Source organism: Mus pahari, chromosome 2, assembly GCF_900095145.1.
Source record: "Mus pahari chromosome 2, PAHARI_EIJ_v1.1, whole genome shotgun sequence".
NCBI classification, from domain to species: Eukaryota; Metazoa; Chordata; class Mammalia; order Rodentia; family Muridae; genus Mus; species Mus pahari.
In genome coordinates this window covers 82,520,559-82,541,033 of record NC_034591.1, presented here as the reverse complement: position 1 = coordinate 82,541,033, position 20,475 = coordinate 82,520,559, and the positions used below count along the sequence as shown (strand labels likewise).

Sequence of the window (20,475 nt, the reverse complement as noted above, 5' to 3'; positions counted from 1 at the left end):
TTTGCTTGGAAAATTGTTTTCCAGCCTTTCACTCTGAGGTAGTGTCTNTCTTTCTCCCTGAGGTGGGTTTCCTGTAAGCAGCAAAATGTTGGGTCCTGTTTTTATAGCCAGCCTATTAGTCTATGTCCTTTATTGGGGAATTGAGTCTATTGATGTTAAGAGAAATTAAAGAAAAGCAGTTGCTTCCTGTTATTTTCTGACACATAATAATCAAAACAACAAATGCACTACATAAAGATAGAATATTAAAAGCAGTAAGGGAAAAGGGCCAAGTAACATATAAAGGCAAGCCTATTAGAATCACACCAGACTTCTCACCAGAGACTNTGAAAGCCATAAGATCCTAGACAGATGTTATATAGACCCTAAAAGAACACAAATGCCAGCCCAGGCTACTATACCCAGCAAAACTCAATTACCATAGATGGAGAAACCAAAGTATTCCATAATAAAACCAAATTCACACAATATCTATCCATGAATCCAGCCCTTCAAAGGATAATAAAGGGAAAACATCAACACAAGGATGGAAACTACATCCTAAAAAAAGCAAGAAAGTAATCCTTCAACAAACCTAAAAGAAGACAGCCGCAAGAACAAAATTCAAATTTTTATTTCCAGGAATGTTGATGGTTGCTTTGTTCCAGTAGGTTTCCCGTTTCTGGTTCCTTTGGACTTTTTTGTTTGAGATAATTATAATTATGCTACCAGCAGGTTTGTAAAACTAATTTACCTCAGAAAATGCACATAGAGTAAACATTTTGGTTACTTTTTAAAAAGATGACACATATTGAACTGTCTTGACACAGTAGAAAATACTAAAACTTGGTATTTTAAATGAAAATGATAATTTGGTGTAACTATTAAGATACTACTTAAAATGAACAAAACAAATAATAGAACTTATAGATTTTTGGTTTATAAACCACATTTGCTGATTTTCTGCCAACTTGTTCAATTAGTGTTATACACCATCCAAAAAATGAAAAAATAAACCACATATAAATCACCTGCAATATGTTATTCATTTGTAATAAAACTTCATATTTGCATGTTACATGGAATTATCTATTTTGTACAATTTGGATAAAAACTGATGTAATTATTTATAATTTTCTCAGATGACATGCTACCTCAATGTAATGATCATCTCATATAATAGAGATGCGGGGTTTAAATTGCATTGCAGTCAAGTTTTGAAATACACCAAGTGAACACGGCCAGCTTACAAGGCTGACCTCTGTAATTTCTCTTCATTTTCTAAGCTTCTCTTCGTGTAAATGCATGCTAAATTGCCTTTTAGTGCACAGAGTGATTTTTCCTTAGCAAATTACTCTCTTTTGGTTCATCAGTTAGATATGTGTTGCGTATAATTTGGCAGCATGAATGTTATTCATTTTAACTCAAAAGTGTCCACCCTGGATGTTACGTATAGCCAGCTTCAATATCTTACACTGTTATAAAAGAAAATATTTGTGCCACAGAAGCAGGCTTTCAAGTTTATCCCTCTTAATGAATTATTCAGGTCATCAAATGTAATTTCTAACTTGCTTAACACAATTTAAGTCAGCATTTGTATAATGTCATTTGGGTCAATACTAACTCACCAGAAAAAAAAATTAAAAATCAATGAACATCAGGGTGAGCGCTCTAATTTTCACTTTTTAGCCTAAACCCCTTTCTGAATTCAAAGGATTAAAGACTTCTTGAAAAAATAGTGTTTCAGAAGTATCATGAATTTATACAATTATTTACATCAATGGCAGAAGGGTCACTTGCACTATTTTCTGGGCAACAGACAATTTGACTTTAATTTCTTCATGGCTTTGAGATGAAGTGCACCCCAGTGGATGCAGCATTCATCTTTGCAAAGGAAGGCTTCTGGGGGCTACTGCTGAGTTTACAGATTCCTTCCTTGGCCAAAGCTCTGGCTGTTTAATCTTATCCATCAGATGGCCTTCTGTGACCAAATGGCTAGAGATTTTAAAATCAGGAAAACTTTAAATGGAAAGACCTGGCCTCGAGAAGGAAAATTGGGGGTAGGGATTATTGATTTTCTTTTTTTTTTTCTGCAAGAGAAGCAAGGGATTCTGACGCCATTAAGAATGTTGGCTGATAGGGAGATCTTTGTGGATAAAACAGAGGATATATAAATTTCAAATAACCAAAAGGAGCAAGAAAACTCTTAAAGTTTTTACTCCAAGAGTTCTCTGTGGAGAGGCTTAATACTCTTTAATTGGGGTTGAAGACACTACACCTGAGCCTACACTAAAAGAAAGACATTCTTAGCAATTTGCTTTAGCATAGAAATTCTTACTATTCATGCCTAATAGAAATGAGCACACACACACACACGTGCACACACGTGCACACACACGCACGCACACCTAGCTTTTATTTAGCTATTACTTGTTTCCAGAGAGAAATTAAAAAGTTCTAAAAGAAATGAGAATGCCTGTACTTTTATGCTTGTCTCTGCTTTCTCTCCTCCATTAGTTCTGGCAAACATTTTAGAAGAAAATGATCTTCCTTACATGCTGTCACTACAGGTAATGTCCAAGTAGAGCATCCGATACTCACCTACTCTCTCCAAAAGGATCAAAGCAACAGCCGTCCAGGTGACACATGTGAAGCCCTGGAACCCAACAGCAGTAACAGTGCATACAAATCCCATTGAGCTGGGAGAGCCAAATCTCAGGAGAAACAACAGCCCAGCACCTGCGACTCCAGACCTACAGAGGATTTACCTATCTGCAGGTATCATCATCAATTTCAGGGTTAGTCTCAACATACTTTGTCAGTGCAGATACTTTTATATGATGCCCTTCACAACCATTATAGGAGTGTAGCCCAAGTAAGAAATTTTAACCTTCTTGGTGTTATAGCCAGGAGCCCTAAGTGGAAGGCACTTATTACCTGAACGTGGACAGTTCTATGTGTTAGATTCCTACCCCTAGGAATCTAAAGAGATCTACTGTACTGTCTCAGCAGCTACCTGCCTCATGTGCCAAATATGGCTTTGGAGAGTGACTCTGGCTTTCTCCTGCACACACAGTGCATGCCTAAGAGCTGGAGAAAAAAAACATTCCTATTTCCAACTGTGTTTGGCTCATGCTGTCTTTTGCTCTCCACAGGTCCTGTCCACCCCCAGCTAAGAAGAATGTTGCCTGCCACCAGTCTTACCTTATTATGTGCAACACCTGGCAGGCACTGCAGCTTAAAGAACCAAGAGGACAAAAGTCCCCTTTCCTAACCTTCACCCTGTCCCCAGCTGGGTTCTTCAGGGTGGGAGATTAGTATCCAAATTCTGGTTGGGCATGCTCAAAGTAGCAACAAAGAGAAACAATGCAAATTTTGATGCCCCAGAATCTGTGCATATTTTTCTAATTGATCACCACAAATAACACCACCACACATTTCCACTGCTGAGAAGACTGGGTGTGGGCATTTGGGGAGTGTAGGCTGTGGCTCTTGCCTCCACATCTACCTTTGGAATGCGTGGACCCATATCAATGTCCAGTCAGATGTGATTCAGACCTCTCTGGTACGGAGCAGTGAGCTAAAGTGGGAGACCCCGACAGGTAACAGAGACAATATAAACAATGATTGTCAAAATTCAAATAGCCTGACATGGTTCACCACTTCTATTTTCAGAGTAGCCCCACAGTGTACCTCACATATTCTGATGTGCATATCACCTACTGCCTGGACTGCTAGAGTCCATCTGGAGAAAGTAGGTTTCCCCAATTATAATACAATAAGTATATTGGCTCAAACTTACTCAAGTTTATAATAATAATAATAATAATAATAATAATAATAATAATAATAATTAACATTGTTTGGTGTGTTTTTGTGTGTATGTGTGTGTGTTTGTGTGTTTCAGTGTTGCACGTGTGTGTTTGTGTGAATGGGAAGCATCTATATGCCATAGTGTGCAGATTGAGGTTAGAAGATAATCTTAGGAGTCACTCATTATTGTCTAACATATATGAATAAGGGTCTCTTAGTTCCCTTCCTTCTGTGTGAGCGAAGGTGGCTAACCTATAAGCCTTTTGGGTGTCTCCTGCCTCTATCTCCTGTCTCCTCATAGAAATGCTGTGATTACAGATCTTGATGCTATGCATCTGGCTTTTTAAATATGGCTTCTGCGGATTTGACCTCGGGTTCTTATGCTTGTCTGGAAAGTGCTTTTATCTAGTTAGCCACTATTACAGTTCATTTTAACTTTTTTAGTACTGGGATTCAGACTAAGGTGTCATGCATGTGACATAATTATTCTACCACTTGAGAAGCCTGGGACCTTATAGTACTCGTTATGTTTCATACTTTAATTGGCTAGTTTTGTTTTTGCTTATAGATAACTGACCTTTCTTTCTCTGTACCTGATGACAATACCTTATTATTTCTCATACCTCTAACCCTCTGACTTTCCCTTTCACTTATACCTCTCTCTCTCTCTCTCTCTCTCTCTCTCTCTCTCTCTCTCTCTCTCTCTCTCTCTCTCCCTCCCTCCCTCCCTCCCTCCCTCCCTCCCTCCCTCCCTCCCTCCCTCCCTCCCTCCCTCCCTCCCTCCCACCCCATTAACTCCTTACTTCACTACTAATTACTGCTTTCAGCTCTAAAATAACACAAATTATATTTTTATCCCAATCAGCTTCCTAATGCTACTGACTCTCAACCTCACTGGGGACATAAATGCAGAAGGCAAGTATTTCCTATTGCATGTTACCACTGGGGTTGCTGTAAAATAATTGCATCTGTTATGCCATTTAGAGTTTTCCCTCTAAATACTGGCTAGGAAGGCAAGCTGAGTGAAGACAATGTACCAGGAGGACTCACACCAAGTAAAAGGAAGGAAAAAGGCTCTGGGAAAGGAAAAAAATAAACATGTAGCTGGAGAGATGACTCAGTGGCTAAGAGTGCTTACTGCTCTTCTAGGAGCCCCGAGACCAAGGAGAATAAATTATAAGGGTAAAAGATGGCCTTTTTGGTTGCTAACTTGAATGGACTGAATACATTGGTAAATCATTTATCTCTTTCTCTCTCTGCAAAATTATTTATAGAGATAATTAAACCTAAGAGTCTCATGATTAGTCTTTCAACTCCCTGATAGTATTGTTGATAGTGGGTGTTGGAGGTTAGGCCCTGGGTGGAGGAGTTACATTGCTGAAGGTATGTGCTAAGGTAGTGCTCTACCACATCCTCTTGTGGCAGAGTTCTGCTGCCTGGACAGTAGGGAGGGAACTAGTTAGCATGCCAAGTCTTCCCCCACCATAAGACCGTCAGTTCTGAAACTACAGTCAAAATAAATGTTTTCCCCCTCAAGATAATTCTCTCAAACAAGACAAATTCTAACATTACTATTAATGTTAAGTGTTAATATAAAGGCATGTTACAATACCATGTTCAGGAAAACAGTATGGTATAACTATAAAACCAGATGCATAAATCAGAAAAACAGAATAAAGAACTCATAAATAAACCATGTGTTTATCTCTAACTGAAATGATCAATATAAAGATGAGAGAACCTAGAGTCTGAGAGAAAATATTTATTGGGTGTTCATATGGCCCAAAGTTAAAGTAAGAAAACTTAACAACACAAACATAAAAAATCCAGTTTAAGTGCACAAAGGTTTGTATAGATGCTTCTCATAAAATGAGTGTCAAAAATATACATAAAATATCCAGTATTATTCATCACCAATGAAACGCAGGTCAAAACTGTAATGAAATTCCATCTCATTACAATTATAATAAATATTATTATAAAAATAAAAGGAGCAAGTACTCTTGAGGATATGGAGAAAGGAATGCTTTCCTGCTAACTATGGAAGGGTATTAGTATATCCATGACTAAAAACAGTATAAAGAGTTTTGAATGGATAATAGAAATTTGGTATATAGAAATAATTGAGTATTACCTACACACAAAAATGTAATCATGACATTTATGTAAAAATTACTGAAACTGGAGAATGTAAAATTAGTAATATCAGCTACATGTTCTTTCTAATTAGTCTACTCAAAAATAAAAATAAATAAAAATAAAAATTAAAATAAATGTAGAAAATTGTCTTGAGAATAGAAGTGACTTCTATAGACTGGGGCTGATGTTTGTGGAGCAGGGTTCAAAGAAGGGTAGATGGACATGATCAATGTAGATTGTACTCATAGATGGAGCTATCGCAACGATTCCTACAAATATACAATTATTAAAAATAAAGATTCAGTGGGAGTGGGTGGGCAGGGGAGCAGGGTAGGGGAGGGTATAGGGGACATTCGGGATAGCATTTGAAAAGTAAATGAAGAAAATATCTAATAAAATAAGTTAAAAAAATAAAGATTCAAAGAGGAGGCAGCTTTTGACTGGCTGTTCATGTGTTGTCAGGCATAGGTAACAGCTCCCTGACTTTTACAGTGGTTCTTGGGCTAGAGATTTTAAAAAGTACAATTTATAAAATATATTTTATGACCAATGCAAATCTCCTTTGATAGCTATCAATGAATAAAATATAAGCACAGCTCATTTAGATTTAAGTTTACATTTCTGAAAAACTGTTAACTTTACCCATGCGCTGGAGATTTGAAAGCAGGGAAACCAGAAAATTTTCTTCATTGATGCTTTCTCTAAAAATTGTGTGTTTTCTCTAAAACCCTTTTTTGACTCTATGAAACTCACAGTCCAAGACCCACAATCTCTGCACATGCACCTCCCTTCCCTTGTCTGCTCTCGGACTGTTCTGGTGCGAGTCCTTTGTCCCTAGGCCTGACCGTGTGTGCTTTCTATCTCCGTGCCCTATGCTCTCTTCAGTCCCCCTGTCTACCCTTCAGAATTTGCTCAATATTGGATTTCTAAAAAGGCTTCAATGGAAATTGAAACCATATCATCTAAGATTTCAAGAGCGCTCAACCTGAACCATGTTTTCCTGAACAACTTGAGCTCTTTAGTATCTATGTAGCAAGCACATTGCTTATTGCATATAATCAGTAAGATGCTTAATTAATATATGAAAGTAATTGAAATATGAATTGTATATTGTCTGTTCAGGAACATGAACCAGTCTTCTAGAACGGTAGATGAGATTTCAGTTATTTCAAACTCATTTTTCTCTCTGTACAAGGCAGCGTTAAATAAATACAATTTGTTACCAATGCAAAACTTTTTGGCAATAGTGTAGTTCATTAAGAGTAAATGTCAATAGAACTTAACAGTGGTACCGGATAATGGTTCCTGCTGCTAGATACATGTCAAGAGAAAGATAAACAAGATGGAGTGATTTATTAAGCAGTGGCACACTCCAGACAATGCATTTCTGGAGCATAACATCCCTCGGGTGGTGACAGGTGGAGGACAAAGACTAAATGCCCTTAACCCTTTGAACAGTAAAAAAAATAGAACAGAGTTGTGCTGCTTACAGGCAATCCTGGCTGATAGAGCAAAATCACCGTGCTTTAAAAGAAAGATGACACCCTAGGCATGCTTGAGAGCATCCAAGTTACAATAGAATACCATCAACAGCTCTTCAATTATCACAGATAATTTAATTATAAGAAGTCATATTGTCTCGGTAGCACCTCAGTTTCTCAAACATAGAGGCTAAGGTGCCATTGTGGCTCTGTGTGTTTGTTAGTTTGTTTCATTGTGCATTTTAAAAATCGACGAAGACAGATACCATGTTGTTCTGTTCACTTTTGTGACTACATAAATAATTCATATTTACTATCTAAGTAGATGCTTCAAGAAGAAGGAAGAATTTAAATTAGGAGAGGCACAAGGATTGCTTTTAGGGTATGAAAAAGTTGAACTTGGATATAAACGTTAATGTCTAGAAAACAACTGAAGTAGACAGAACAGGCTGTGTGTCAGTCTCAAATGGACTGTTAACTTGGAGGCCAAGATATGGGTTCGCAAACATTAGGAGAATCTATAAATTTGGTTTATGGCCACAAATCAAAGAACAATTTCATGTGTCCATAGAGAAGTAGTAGGGGTCATGCTTAGCTGATGCATGCATAAATTTTTACACACTTGAGGACACAAGAATGAAACACACAAATTGCCACAAAGCGTATGGTTTATAAAGTTGGAGATTTATCTTAGTGGTAGAGTGCTTGCCTAGCCATGTAAGGCACTGTATTTGTTTCTTAGCTCTGAAAAAAAAAGAAGCATGTAGTTTACAAATGTCAGACCGTGACATATATGACAAGCTATATAATATGAATTTGCACTGCCAATTATACTTTGGAATATATATATATATATATATATATATATATATATATATATATATATATGTGTGTGTGTGTGTGTGTGTGTGTGTGTGATGGATGTTTGTATGTATCATTCAAGAGTTTTAGAAAAACAGTGTCTCACAGGTCTGAAGAAATGTCTTAGCTGTTAAGAGCTCTTCTAGATAACCTGGACTTAATATGCACATGGAAGCTCATAACCTTCTGTAACTCCAGTTCTAGAGGATTTGACATCTTCTGGCCTCCATAAGCAAAAGCCATACACCTGGTGCATGGTCATCCACACAGGCAGAATACCCACATGCATACAGTAAAAATAAATTAATCTTAAACAACAATTACTAACATACCTCAAGTCCATTATTACATTTATAGGTTTTAATCTGGTGGTGAGAATCCATCACCTAGCATAAGGTGCATTACAATCAAATTGTACGTAATAATGAGATAGGCCAAATTCAGTCATAGGGTTTCAAATGTTGGACTGGATTTTGAAGGACATGGAGAGTTTCTATCATTTTAATGGATACAGACATCAGTCTTATGTATCTAACTACATATTTATAGATAAGAGGGGAAAGTGGATGAAGGTTTTGGCATGTCAATCTAAAATTGAATTTCCAAATTTATATTCTAAACTGCTGTTTTCTACATGATCTGTAGTCCCTTGCGCCCAATTATTTATCTTTAATCAACCCTAAACCACCCCTAGGATAAGTCCCCTCAGCAATATTTGTTTCTATGCTTCTTTTCTAAGCTGAGGTAAATTGTAATATTAATCTCTAAAAACGAAAGACAATTTACATGCTAGGGAAAGTTATTTTAAATGGTCTGCAACATCTGCCCTTCCTCTCATTTATTCCACCATTAAAGGTGTATTTGTTTAAAATCACCTTTGAATTTGTTAAATATTTTCATGAGAAGTTACTTCTTTGTTTTATACTCTTCATTAAGGAATATCTTAATATGGAGTTTTTCGGATTCAAGAAAATAGTTTGTATATGCTCTTACTCTAAGCATAGTTTGATTTGTGCTTTATAATTTTTAAATTACTTTTAACCATGACAAAGCAGGTTCAATAAGGGAAGGTTTTCTGTCTTAATCAGAAGGGTCACAGGAACAGAGACTGTCATTAAGAGCATGTTGCATGCCTGTGGCTTATAGGGTCATCTTTTAGCTCATTAAGATTCATGGGGAACTAAACTAACGCACTCACATTACATCCTTTCCAATCTCTGGTCACTGTCTTTGAAAACTTGCTTCCATGGCAGAGAATGTTGTTACCAGAATGGCCGAGGGGACACTCTCATGTTCTAAAGCTTAAAGCCGCATGGGGAGATTTTCAAGAGGCTATGGCAGCTCTGCACGTTTTGGCACTGCCTTGGTTATGACTGTCGATCATAATTAGCAACGACATAGATGTTTGAACATAAATAAAAATTACAGACATCTTTTTGAGTTACTCGTGTCTGAACAGAATATGGGGAGAAATATGTCTTTATAGCCCACTCAACTGTTACTGGGAATTCCATTCTCCCTGAGGTTATTGCTGTCAGTAAACACCTGAGCTAGCTAGCTGATAGTGTTTCTGTTATATTCAAATTGAAATATCAGATACCATTACAAAGAAGTGACTTTGCTATTGAATCTTATGTCCTCAATACTTTGGGATTTCTTATTTGAGCTATGCATTATTAAAATAGGGGTTTCTGAGTTATTCCATCTAAAGTTTTAAAAGCACGGTTGTTCTCTCAAGACTCCTCTGCTTCCTGACTCGGTGGAGGAGATTGGCTCTTTTTGTGGAAATAATAAAGCAGTGATTCTATGTCACAATGTGATCTACCTGGCACTGGGAAGAATTTTACCTTTGAATATTACCTTCAAAAATTATCCTGAGATTTGAATGCCAGTGGTTTGCCTCTTATGTTAAGTCTTGGGCAGAAGCATGGAGTTATTTTGAGCTTTCCTACCACTCCTACGGGCCCCTTTTCCATTCAGCACTAGCATATGGAGACCTCTTTGATCCTCAAAACTAACAAAAGAGTTTTCCTTTTTTTCTGTTTTCAATAACTTTAACTGATCCTGTAACTGGAAGTGGTTTTGCTGGGCTCCAATTTATTAAGAAACATCAATATGACATATAACAGTCTTACAAATATTATGTCTTTCCTGCAAAGAGTGAGAGACTTTATAGTTGTCAGTTATAAATGGGTCTCTGCCATCCCTTTCCTTAAAGGCTCAGGGTCCTACAGGGAAGAGGAATTAGAAAGATTTTAAGAGCCAGGGGTAGTGGATGATTTTAAGGAAACAGCATTTTCCAGATATGACAGGGAAAATGCACATGTGAACTCATGAAGACTCTGACAAACTCACACAGGCGAAATCCCACCACAGAGAAGGGTGTGGGTACAGAGGTCCATCCCTAGCTGAGAAGCTCTTTGTAAATAATAGCTGCTGAAAGAAGGAAAATCATATTTTTTTATTGGAGCAAATCTAGGAATATCAGCCACGCTCCAGGCAAGCACCATGCTTAGGGGTAGTGACCAAAAGAATTGAAATCCATAGAATCCATAGTTTATAGTGTGGTGTGTGTGTGTGTGTGTGTGTGTGTGTGTGTGTGTGAGANAGAGAGAGAGAGAGAGAGAGAGAGAGAGAGAGAGAGAGAGAGAGAATATGAAGTTGTGTATTGTGTATATGCTGATCTGGGAGAAGTTTTGGAATGATAAAAATATGATAAAAATATATTGTATGAAATTCTCAATAAATAAAACAAATTTTAGTTTTTTCCTATTTATTAACATATTCAAATATCTAGGTTGGACATGACACTCATTCAATTTGTTCCTTGTTCTTCTTTCTGTTCCTCCTATTCCTGGGACACTGTTGGTATGTAAAGGATTCTGGCTGACAGACATATTCATGGCTAAAAGCACTTATGTTTCTTTAAATCAGACAAAACTATAGGAGAAAAACTCAGTATTTCCCTTTACAGTTTGTTTATAAACAACAAATTACCTAGAGTCACTTCTGTTATCAAGTCAATTAAGCTTCAATGGCATTCGAGTCGATAACAATGAGCAACCTGTTAGAGGGTCTCGAAACTCAACCTCCTGTGTTTTTAATATGCTAGCTTCAAGGAGCTAGGTGCAGATACAGTGATAAGGGATGATATAAAATGAAAACAAAACATATTAAATTGGTCTCTCATCCTTGCATTTAACAACCTAATTCACAAGTGCCAATGTTCTAGCTACACAGATACACAGATGCACTGAGTTTATCTCTGTAATGGACCATATTGCTTTTACACAGTTGAATTCCCAAATCTGTTTTTTCCAGAATGTTGTAAAATCACTGACTTTTTTTTTTTTTTTTTTAGAATAAGGAGTAGTAAACAACTCAAATATATTTAACATTTTTCTGCTTTTAGTTCTTTATGGCCTCCTTTTCAGAAATCTGTCGAACACAAAATACCTGTCCAACCTCTTCAATCTGAAATAGTGTGCCAATAAATATTTAATTTTGAAATAACAGCTGTGCTTCCGCTGAAGAGACTGTGTTTTCATTAGGAATTATCACTAAGTCCAAATCTATTGCTTATGCATGGACAGTGCTACTCATTGATTCTCTTTTCATTGAGTTTATGAGCCTTTAATTTACTTTTAATCAGAGCATAACAATGACCTCAGTATCTTTTAATGGCTTCACCTTTTCATTGTTAGCCAGCGAACAAACATCAGCTCCCCCAAAATAAGTTGGTTCATTACGTACAATTCAGCACTATTCTTCATTATGAATTTGTGCAATTCACAGCCAACCTATAGTCTGTGGGGAACATTTAACAAAGCAGTTTTTGATAAAATGTTATGAAACATATTATTAAACCCCTGCATCTTTATAGAACTAGGAAAGCCTGATGACCATGCAGGTAACTCTTTTATGTTTGTTTTTGCTCTAGAGCTTACTGCATTTCTTTGTAACCTGAAGAAAGATTCAAAAAGCCCATCTATTCACACTATGGTCAATACTCTCAGAAATCATTCTACAACTTACAAGATCTTATTTATTAATATCCCTTTCTCTTAAGATGTACCCAACAGAGGATAAATTGCACGTAGTACACATAACTTCTTTGGCTTGACGATTTGGGGTCATGGGGAAGAACTTCCAGTGAAAACTCTTTTTTTTTTTTTTTTTTTTTTTTTTCAGATTACAAGCTAATAAGCCCATAATTGCTGTTAGTTCTGTGGATTATGACTTAAATATTTAGCTATTGCTTTGACATTTCAGTGCACATTTATTAACCATTTGCAGTGTAAAAGACACTGAGTTATGGGCAAAGGTACAAGGAAGGAAAATAAGTACTATTATACACTTAAAAATACTCTCAGTTTTTAAAAGAAACTCAGTTTTGAAATGCAATTATAACTGTACACGAGTTCATTAAGTTGTACAGAATTTGGATCTGCTTGGGTTTGGTATATGATGGCTTTTAATCATTTGAAATTTTTATAATAAATTTTATTTAAAAACAAAAATACACAGGTGACAATAAATTTTAAAAAGAAAGATTTTTTTCTTTTCATATACTTATAAGTACCAAATAAGTCTATCTGAAGAAACATGAAGATAGTGCCTTAGCCTGTAAAAGATTCTTAAAATGGGAGAAACCAAAATAAGGTTTTGAGGATGAGCAGGAGCACAGTGTGAGAGTAAACACTGAACAAGGTGACATTAGAAGTACTTCAGAAGTTGGGAAAATACCAGTAAAAGCAGAGAAGTAGCCTGCCTCACCTCATCTAAATGGACTGCATGGTTTAGAGTAATTGTCCAGTTGTTGTGATTTCTGTGAGTGTCAGTAGATAACTGAATTCTGAATGATGCTGCTGTGCTGTAATAGTAGCCAGACCATAACGGGCTTGGACCTGTATGCCGACGATGATGAGACGTTAAGAAAGCATGTGAATACGGGAAATATTATGGTTAGCTTTTCATGGCACAGACACACATACCCATGCACACACACGCAGGCACACACACATGTACACACGCACTCATGCGCGTGTGCTCACGGCAGTTATTTTCAGGGAAAAGTCAGAAAAAGGAAGAGCTGTTATCGGGTACCTATGCTTCAGGGAAGAAATGAAGTTGGTCTAATTTCTCCATGTGAGAAAAAAAAACTCCCACTTCTAAAATATTTATGAGGTTAAAATGGGCAGAACTGGCATGAAGGAGGTAGAAAAAGAGGAAGAAACCAGGGTATTGTTAAGTCATCTCTGTATGTCTAGGTGGCCAGAGATTTACTTTGGAGTGAAAACTTTAGAGTATATGTAAAGAACTCTGTTTGACCTGGTGGAGTTTATGTTCTGACTTGTACATTCAGAGAGTGGTCTAGTGAATATTTAGACAATTTTGAAGTTAAAGGATGCCCAGTGTAGATTTTCAGTTATCAGAAGGTCCCATGGTTGTTGACACTATGCACAGACACCACTGATGGGAAGGAAAGAGGTGAATGAAACAGCTTAGCTATATCCAACTATGTCACTTCTTCTTTCATTCAGTACTGGGTGTGTCTGTCACCAGCCTAGCCACTGTCCTTCGGTTTTGATGACTAACTTTGACAGGCAGCTCATTTCATTTTTACCAATCAAAACTATAGGTTGCTACAGGAGGTTTGTTTTCCCTTCATTGATATGCTTTGGGATCTTTCATCAACTTTTAATTTCATAAATGTGAATATACATATTGGCAACTTGTCCTCTACTACCTATTTTTAAGAAATTAGGCTCAGTTGCCCAATTTTATGACTATCCATCCAAGTCACTCATATGGATATTTCTTCTTTCTTTCTTTCTTTCTTTCTTTCTTTCTTTCTTTCTTTCTTTCTTTCTTTCTTTCTTTTTTGTTTTTTTGTTTTTTTGTTTTTTTTGTTTTTTTGTTTTTTCGAGACAGGGTTTCTCTGTATAGCCTTTGCTGTCCTGGAACTCACTTTGTAGACCAGGCTGGCCTCGAACTCAGAAATCCGCCTGCCTCTGCCTCCCAAGTGCTGGGATTAAAGGCGTGCACCACCACGCCTGGCCCATATGGATATTTCTCCTGTTGTTTGTAATCACATCAAGACTCCTGCCACTTGGTATTGTTGTTCTCCTATTCTGTATTTCAGTCTTATTGATCCTTCTGAGTTTTCTTAGTTAACCCAGAATTTACCATTTCAACCATTGTCTTGGTAATAACCTATCCAGAGCTGAGCCAGATTTAGTTTTTTATTTAGTAAATATTTACTTTTTAGTACTTTTTAATTGTCTTAAAAGCATCACAATTTTAATAATTTTAAATGCCATGAAAATTTCCGAGACATTTTCTGAAGGAGGTTTTCAACAAAGTAGACCACAGAATTCCACACCAACTATAATGCCGTGAACAAGAACAAATGTCCCAGGAGGAAAGCAGTGTAGAGAAGCTCACAAAGAGAAAGCCGAGGACCACAGCCTGCACTGACAGACCATAGCTGGAATCAACCATAGAAATTGACATGTATATTGAATGAATGAACTGTTTCAGCCTCTGGACTGAGTTGTCAGCAGAGATACTATGGATCAAAGACAAAACTTTGCTTCAATAACAAGTTTGTCACTTAATCTAATTAACACCTTTACAAGAATAATTTGATTGTATTTTCCAACAAAATGTTAAAAATCAACCAAACTCAGCTCATTGAAATATTGTAATAAGGCATGTATGCAACTACATTTCAGATTCTTCCCTTGAATCATTGTCATGACTATTGCCAGCCACCACTTTGACCTTTCTCCAGGCTTTTTCTCTTTTTCTTTTTCATTATCAATGACTTTTTGGTTATTGAAGTTTCACTGGTTCCATCTAGTCAATTCAACAGATTTCCTGACTCTCCCTGGATCTCCACAATTACTCTTGACTCAGTTATATGTTAGTTCTCACATCTATTTCTTGTGCTCAGTGCCTGTGTTAAACTTGACAGACTATTAGCCCTTGTTCTTCCATTTTCTACATTAGCCATAGACTGTATTAGGTCATGCAAAAGATATACTCTTCTGGAATGGGGATAACCATATAGTTAATTAGAGATTTATAAAGAAGAGAGTCCATTGGATATGGATAACAAAGTAAAGACCTGCTTTTGGATATAAAGAAGTTGTAAGGTAAATTCATTGGTAATGATGATATATTAACAGGAATTATCAATCATAAAATTTCTTATTATAAACTCATATTAAGTAATATCTTTGGACTTCTAATTCATATTCAGAGAAAAGAAAACATCTTGAATGAAGAATAAGAACTAACTTCTCTTGCACAAGTAAATAATAGAACATTATTTTCTGAAGTAGTAAGGATTTTCATGCCAGAAAAGCTATTTCTCAGGAAGTCAGTTTGAAAGGAAAAACTGACCTTGACGTACCCTTCGAGTCTTATCACTGTCATTCAGCATTGCCTTTGCTGATGAAGCTGAACTTACATCAAAAGACAAACAGCCATTATTGCTGGAAGCCTGCTATGCCTGAGATCCAGTAAGAGACAGTAGGAAATGTTATCTTCTGAGCACTGCTGTGAAGATCGTTAGAGGCCTTACTGATGCTATATACAAAATCATTTTAACTGATTATTTGAAACATCATTTTCCTTCCTTCTTAATAGGAAAATGCACTCTTTCTCTTACCTTGCTGTACAAAGGACCCATACACAAACCACATGGAGTTGTAAAGTGTAGTAGATGTCATTGATCCCATTTGCAATCGTGGGGGATTAAGCCAGTTCAAGAGGTAGACCAAGAGTCCCACAAGAAGGACTGTGCCAGCAATGCAAGCCCACAGAGATAGATCGAATGGTGCAAGGCAGGCAAACATATCCACTGTTTTTTCTGCCCTTCGAAGAAGGACTCCCACTGAGTAGTCCATGTAGCGTGTTGTAAAATCCACAACATTCTCCCGGTCTGGAGTGATGGTTAAAGCTGAAATCCCAATGTCAGCTCTCTGGGAAATTGAAAGAGAGAAGAATACATTAGTAGTGTGAAAACAATTCAGTTTGTGGCATTTCAGTTTGCCTTGGGGGAGAAAAAAAAATGATGCCTCAGGCAACATCTTAAGCCTCTTTATATAAACTGAAAGTACTGCAGGGACTTCTTATAGACACACTCTATGTGAATTTTGCATAGATTACTACAGTTCTTGCCCCAGCTGAGTCAAAGAAATTGCCTCACTCACATTGCCAGTACATGTGGAATCAGTCAGGAATACCCCAGACACAGATATACCAGATATACCTCAATAAACTCTCTCTTTTTTCCTTTTAATTCATTTTATCAAAGTCATCATTAGCACAGTAGCAAAAACTCAAACAAACAAAAAACCCAAAACCAAAAAAAAAAAAACCATATCCAAAGAATTCTAAGAAAATGTTTCCAAGGCGTTCAGTAATTCTTAACATTTAAACTCACGGAAAAGTCCCTTAAAACTTCAATTGACACTGTCCTTGGTTTAAATTTGTATGCATGAAAGACTATATTTTGGGCTCTAAGCTTGTTAGGGCTGATTTAGAATGTCATATGTCAAAAGGTTCCATGCTGCTGTTGTATAATCTTCATAAGCTGTCAATAGGCAATTAATGACCATGGAGACAGCCATTTCTTTTTTCTTTTTTAAACTTATTTTATTAGATATTTTCTTCATTTACATTTCAAATGCTATCGCGAATGTCCCCTATACCCTCCCCCCACCCTGTTCTCCTGCCCATCCACTGCCACTTCTTGGTCCTGGCATTCCCCTGTATGGGGCATATAAAGTTTGCAAGACCAAGGGGCATCTCTTCCCAACGATGGCTGACTAGGCCATCATCTGCTATATATGCAGCCAGAGACACGAGCTCTGGGGGTACTGATTAGTTCATATTGTTGTTTCACCTATAGGGTTGCAGATCATTTCAGTTCCTTGGGTAATTCCTCTAGCTCCTCCATTGTGGTCTCTGTGTTCTATCCTATAGATGACTGTGGGCATCCACTTCTATATTTGCCAGGCATTGGCATGGCCTCACAGAGATAGCAATATCAGTGTCCTTTCAGCAAGATCCTGCTGGCATATGCAATAGTGTCTGTGTTTGGTAGCTGATTATGGGATGGACCCCCGGGTGGGGCTGTCTCTGGATGGTCCATCTTTCATCCTAGCTCCAAACGTTGTCTCTGACACTTCTTTCATGGGTATTTTATTCCCTATTTTAGGGAGNAATGAAGTATCCACATGTTGGTCTTCCTTATTCTTGATTTTCTTGTGTTTTGGAGATTGTATCTTGAGACAGCCATTTCTTGATGTCATAAAAATTCCTCTTCTTGGTGTATGTCTTTAGGTTCTCAGTGATCACAACAGCACATGTTAAGAGACATTACAGTTTCAGTAAAGCACAGAATAAATGACTTTACCCTCAAATTCTGTGATATGTGGATACATATTTAAATAAATAGGCATCTCATTTAAAATAATGATCTGTGGTAGTGATCCAAGCAGAGGGAAGCTTTCTCCAGACAAATATAAATATCAATAAATTGTATGTGGAACTCTTTCTAGCTGTTTCTTTCTTTTTAATTCTTTTGTGCAAGTACATAGAAATGTAATTTTAGCTTTTAGGCACTGAGAAAAAGAGAGAGAAAAAAAGTAAGAAGCCATGTGAAGTGCAAAACCAACTTTATTAAATTAATTTTCTGAAATTATAAAGCTCTTAACATGTTCTAGGTAAAGTAATGGTTTGCATGTGTACAACCATGCATGTACACATGTGTGTGTATGTGTGTAAGCCAGGTCAAAATCTACTTGTTGCTTCAGCCTGTATTATCTAGCTAAATAAAATATTACACTAATCCTTATAATTTGGCTTATCTCCTGTGTCTGCATGTCTGTGTATAGACACACATCCATGTTTAGTATGTATGAATGCATGCATGTGCATGTGTGTGCATGTGTGTATATGTGTGTGTGTGCATGTGTGTGCACATGCTAATGTTCATGTGTGTTTACTGTGGCCTGAATATAGAGGTTAGAGGACAACTTACTGGAGTCACCAAGTGGGTTCCATGGATCAAACTGAGGTCATCAGGCTTGGGGACAATCTTGCTGGCCCAATATTGATATTTTTATATTCAGTATGTCTAACTGTTTTAAATAATAACCTCTATTGGTTATTTATTTATTTACTTATGAAGAAGTTATTTTGTATGAATTAAAGTGTTAATAAATATGACATTTACCTGCATGGGTCTATAGATCCTAAAATTACTAAATTGTCACTAAATATTAGCACTGTGCATGCTTGGGAAAAATTTCAGTCCACCCAGGGAAGGTAAATCAGAATCAGGATAGCATTTCAATCTGACACATCTATGCATGCACAAGCGCACGCGCGCATACACACACACACACACACACACACGTACATGTTTTGATGTATGACACCTTTTAACATGTCATAATTTTCTGTAGTCTCATTATTTTCCCCCTTATGATCCCATCTAATCTATCATTATTGATTTTCTTTAATGTACACTTGCTTGTCCACTCTTGTCATCATTCTTCTGGGCCCCTACAAATCTACCTGAACTCTACTTTTCTTCCTCTTTGTATTGTGACTCAAGCAATCATTCTTCAGAGCAAATTTGATTCTACTAGATCATGTTTTTTTTAAGTGGTTTTCAATAGGTTGACCTCATCATAGGAAGATGATTCAATTCACAATATAAGCTACACATGTTTTGGTGCACAATTCTAGACATTCATCAGCATGGTCACACTGTGCCATCTTCTTACTGATGGTCTTCACAGACGCTGCTGCCATGGTCTGAACTCTCTCCCTAAAACCCCTTCAAGATAATTAACAGCTGAACTGTTTGTAAGGTAATCTTTCCATGACCCTTTGTTAGTATAGTTGCATTTATATTAACAGTGGCGTGCACACCCAGCTATTCCATCAGTTAAAAAAGTTATAATTTTCATATATTTGAATGAATTTTGATAACATATGATTCCCCTATTAGGTTATAACTTCAGACAGGCAGAAATTTGAGTGTATATACATATATGCACATACACACATACACACATATACACACTCTAATGCTTACTACCTAAAAATTGACTTTTCTCTACTTGCTTTCTGTTAATATTTACAGTCAAAGGAGTTTTCTCTTTACTTTTCCTCCTTCTCATCTTTTACAGTCTAACTAGGTAGCCCAGACAGACCTAAAGCCTTTCTTTTTCCTTTCTGAATGTCAAGTGCAATCCCTACAGGTATGCACCACAACATCCAGTCGGATGAGTATTTCTTTTAAAGAAAGAGGCAAAATCAAATTTTACAAAGTTTTATAGCAATTATAAAAGATTAGCATCTTGACTAATTACTTAGAAATTTGAAGTGTGTTTCTGCATTTGTCCTGTTATGTATTTTATAGTCTTTCTGTAGTAACTAAGCATCTCTTCTAGCAGGCTTAATTTTTTTAAATGACATTATGTCTAACATTTTTTTTTCTTTTTTAACCCTCTATTCCCTCCCCTGCTCACCAACCCACTCGCTCCCACTTCCTGGCCCTGGCATTCCCCTACATGGGGCATAGAGCCTTCATAGGTTCAAGGGTCTCTCTTCCCATTGATGACCATATGTCTAACATTGAATGTAAAATGATTATTTAAAGTTTCAATACGTGTAGTACTAAAACTAGAATATAAGTAAATGTATTCTCAAAATGATTTTTAACTAATTACATAATTAGAACATTTTCTTTGGAAGGAGATACAAAATTTGTACTTTTTCAAGTCATGAAACTCAAATTATGGGCAGCACATAGCACATGGGTATAACTAAAAAGAATTATACCCAGGAATCTTAGAAGATTAACTCAAAGAGAATCTGAGAATGATTTTTTTTCTAAACTTAATCAGAAATATATTGTTACAGGAAACAAGTGATTATCTAGTTTGTTCCTGATTGTGATGCTGTGAATAACTAGCATGAAGTCAGGGGTTACTCTGCATCCTTACCTACATCTTATGTTCTATATATGTGTCATATGAACACATCTAATTTGTCACACCTAATTTGATATTGATAATTCAGTTTGCAAATGTGATTTTCGAGGGGTTGAGGATACAGCCCAGAAAGCCACACCTTTGAAACAGGAGCTTGAGGACTTTTGTTCAACTCCCAG

The 20,475-nt window shown here is 36.7% G+C and overlaps 1 protein-coding gene across 2 annotated transcripts in view; it reads right to left on the bottom strand.

The window, feature by feature from the left end:
* Nucleotides 1–20,475, bottom strand: part of Grid2 (glutamate ionotropic receptor delta type subunit 2) — a 1,393,897-nt gene that overhangs the window by 303,896 nt on the left and 1,069,526 nt on the right. For both annotated transcript variants that reach the window (XM_029535429.1, XM_021188898.2), the window contains exon 11: nt 15,952–16,264. In XM_029535429.1, coding sequence (XP_029391289.1) covers nt 15,952–16,264 — 313 coding nt within the window. The remainder of the gene's footprint in view (nt 1–15,951; nt 16,265–20,475) is intronic.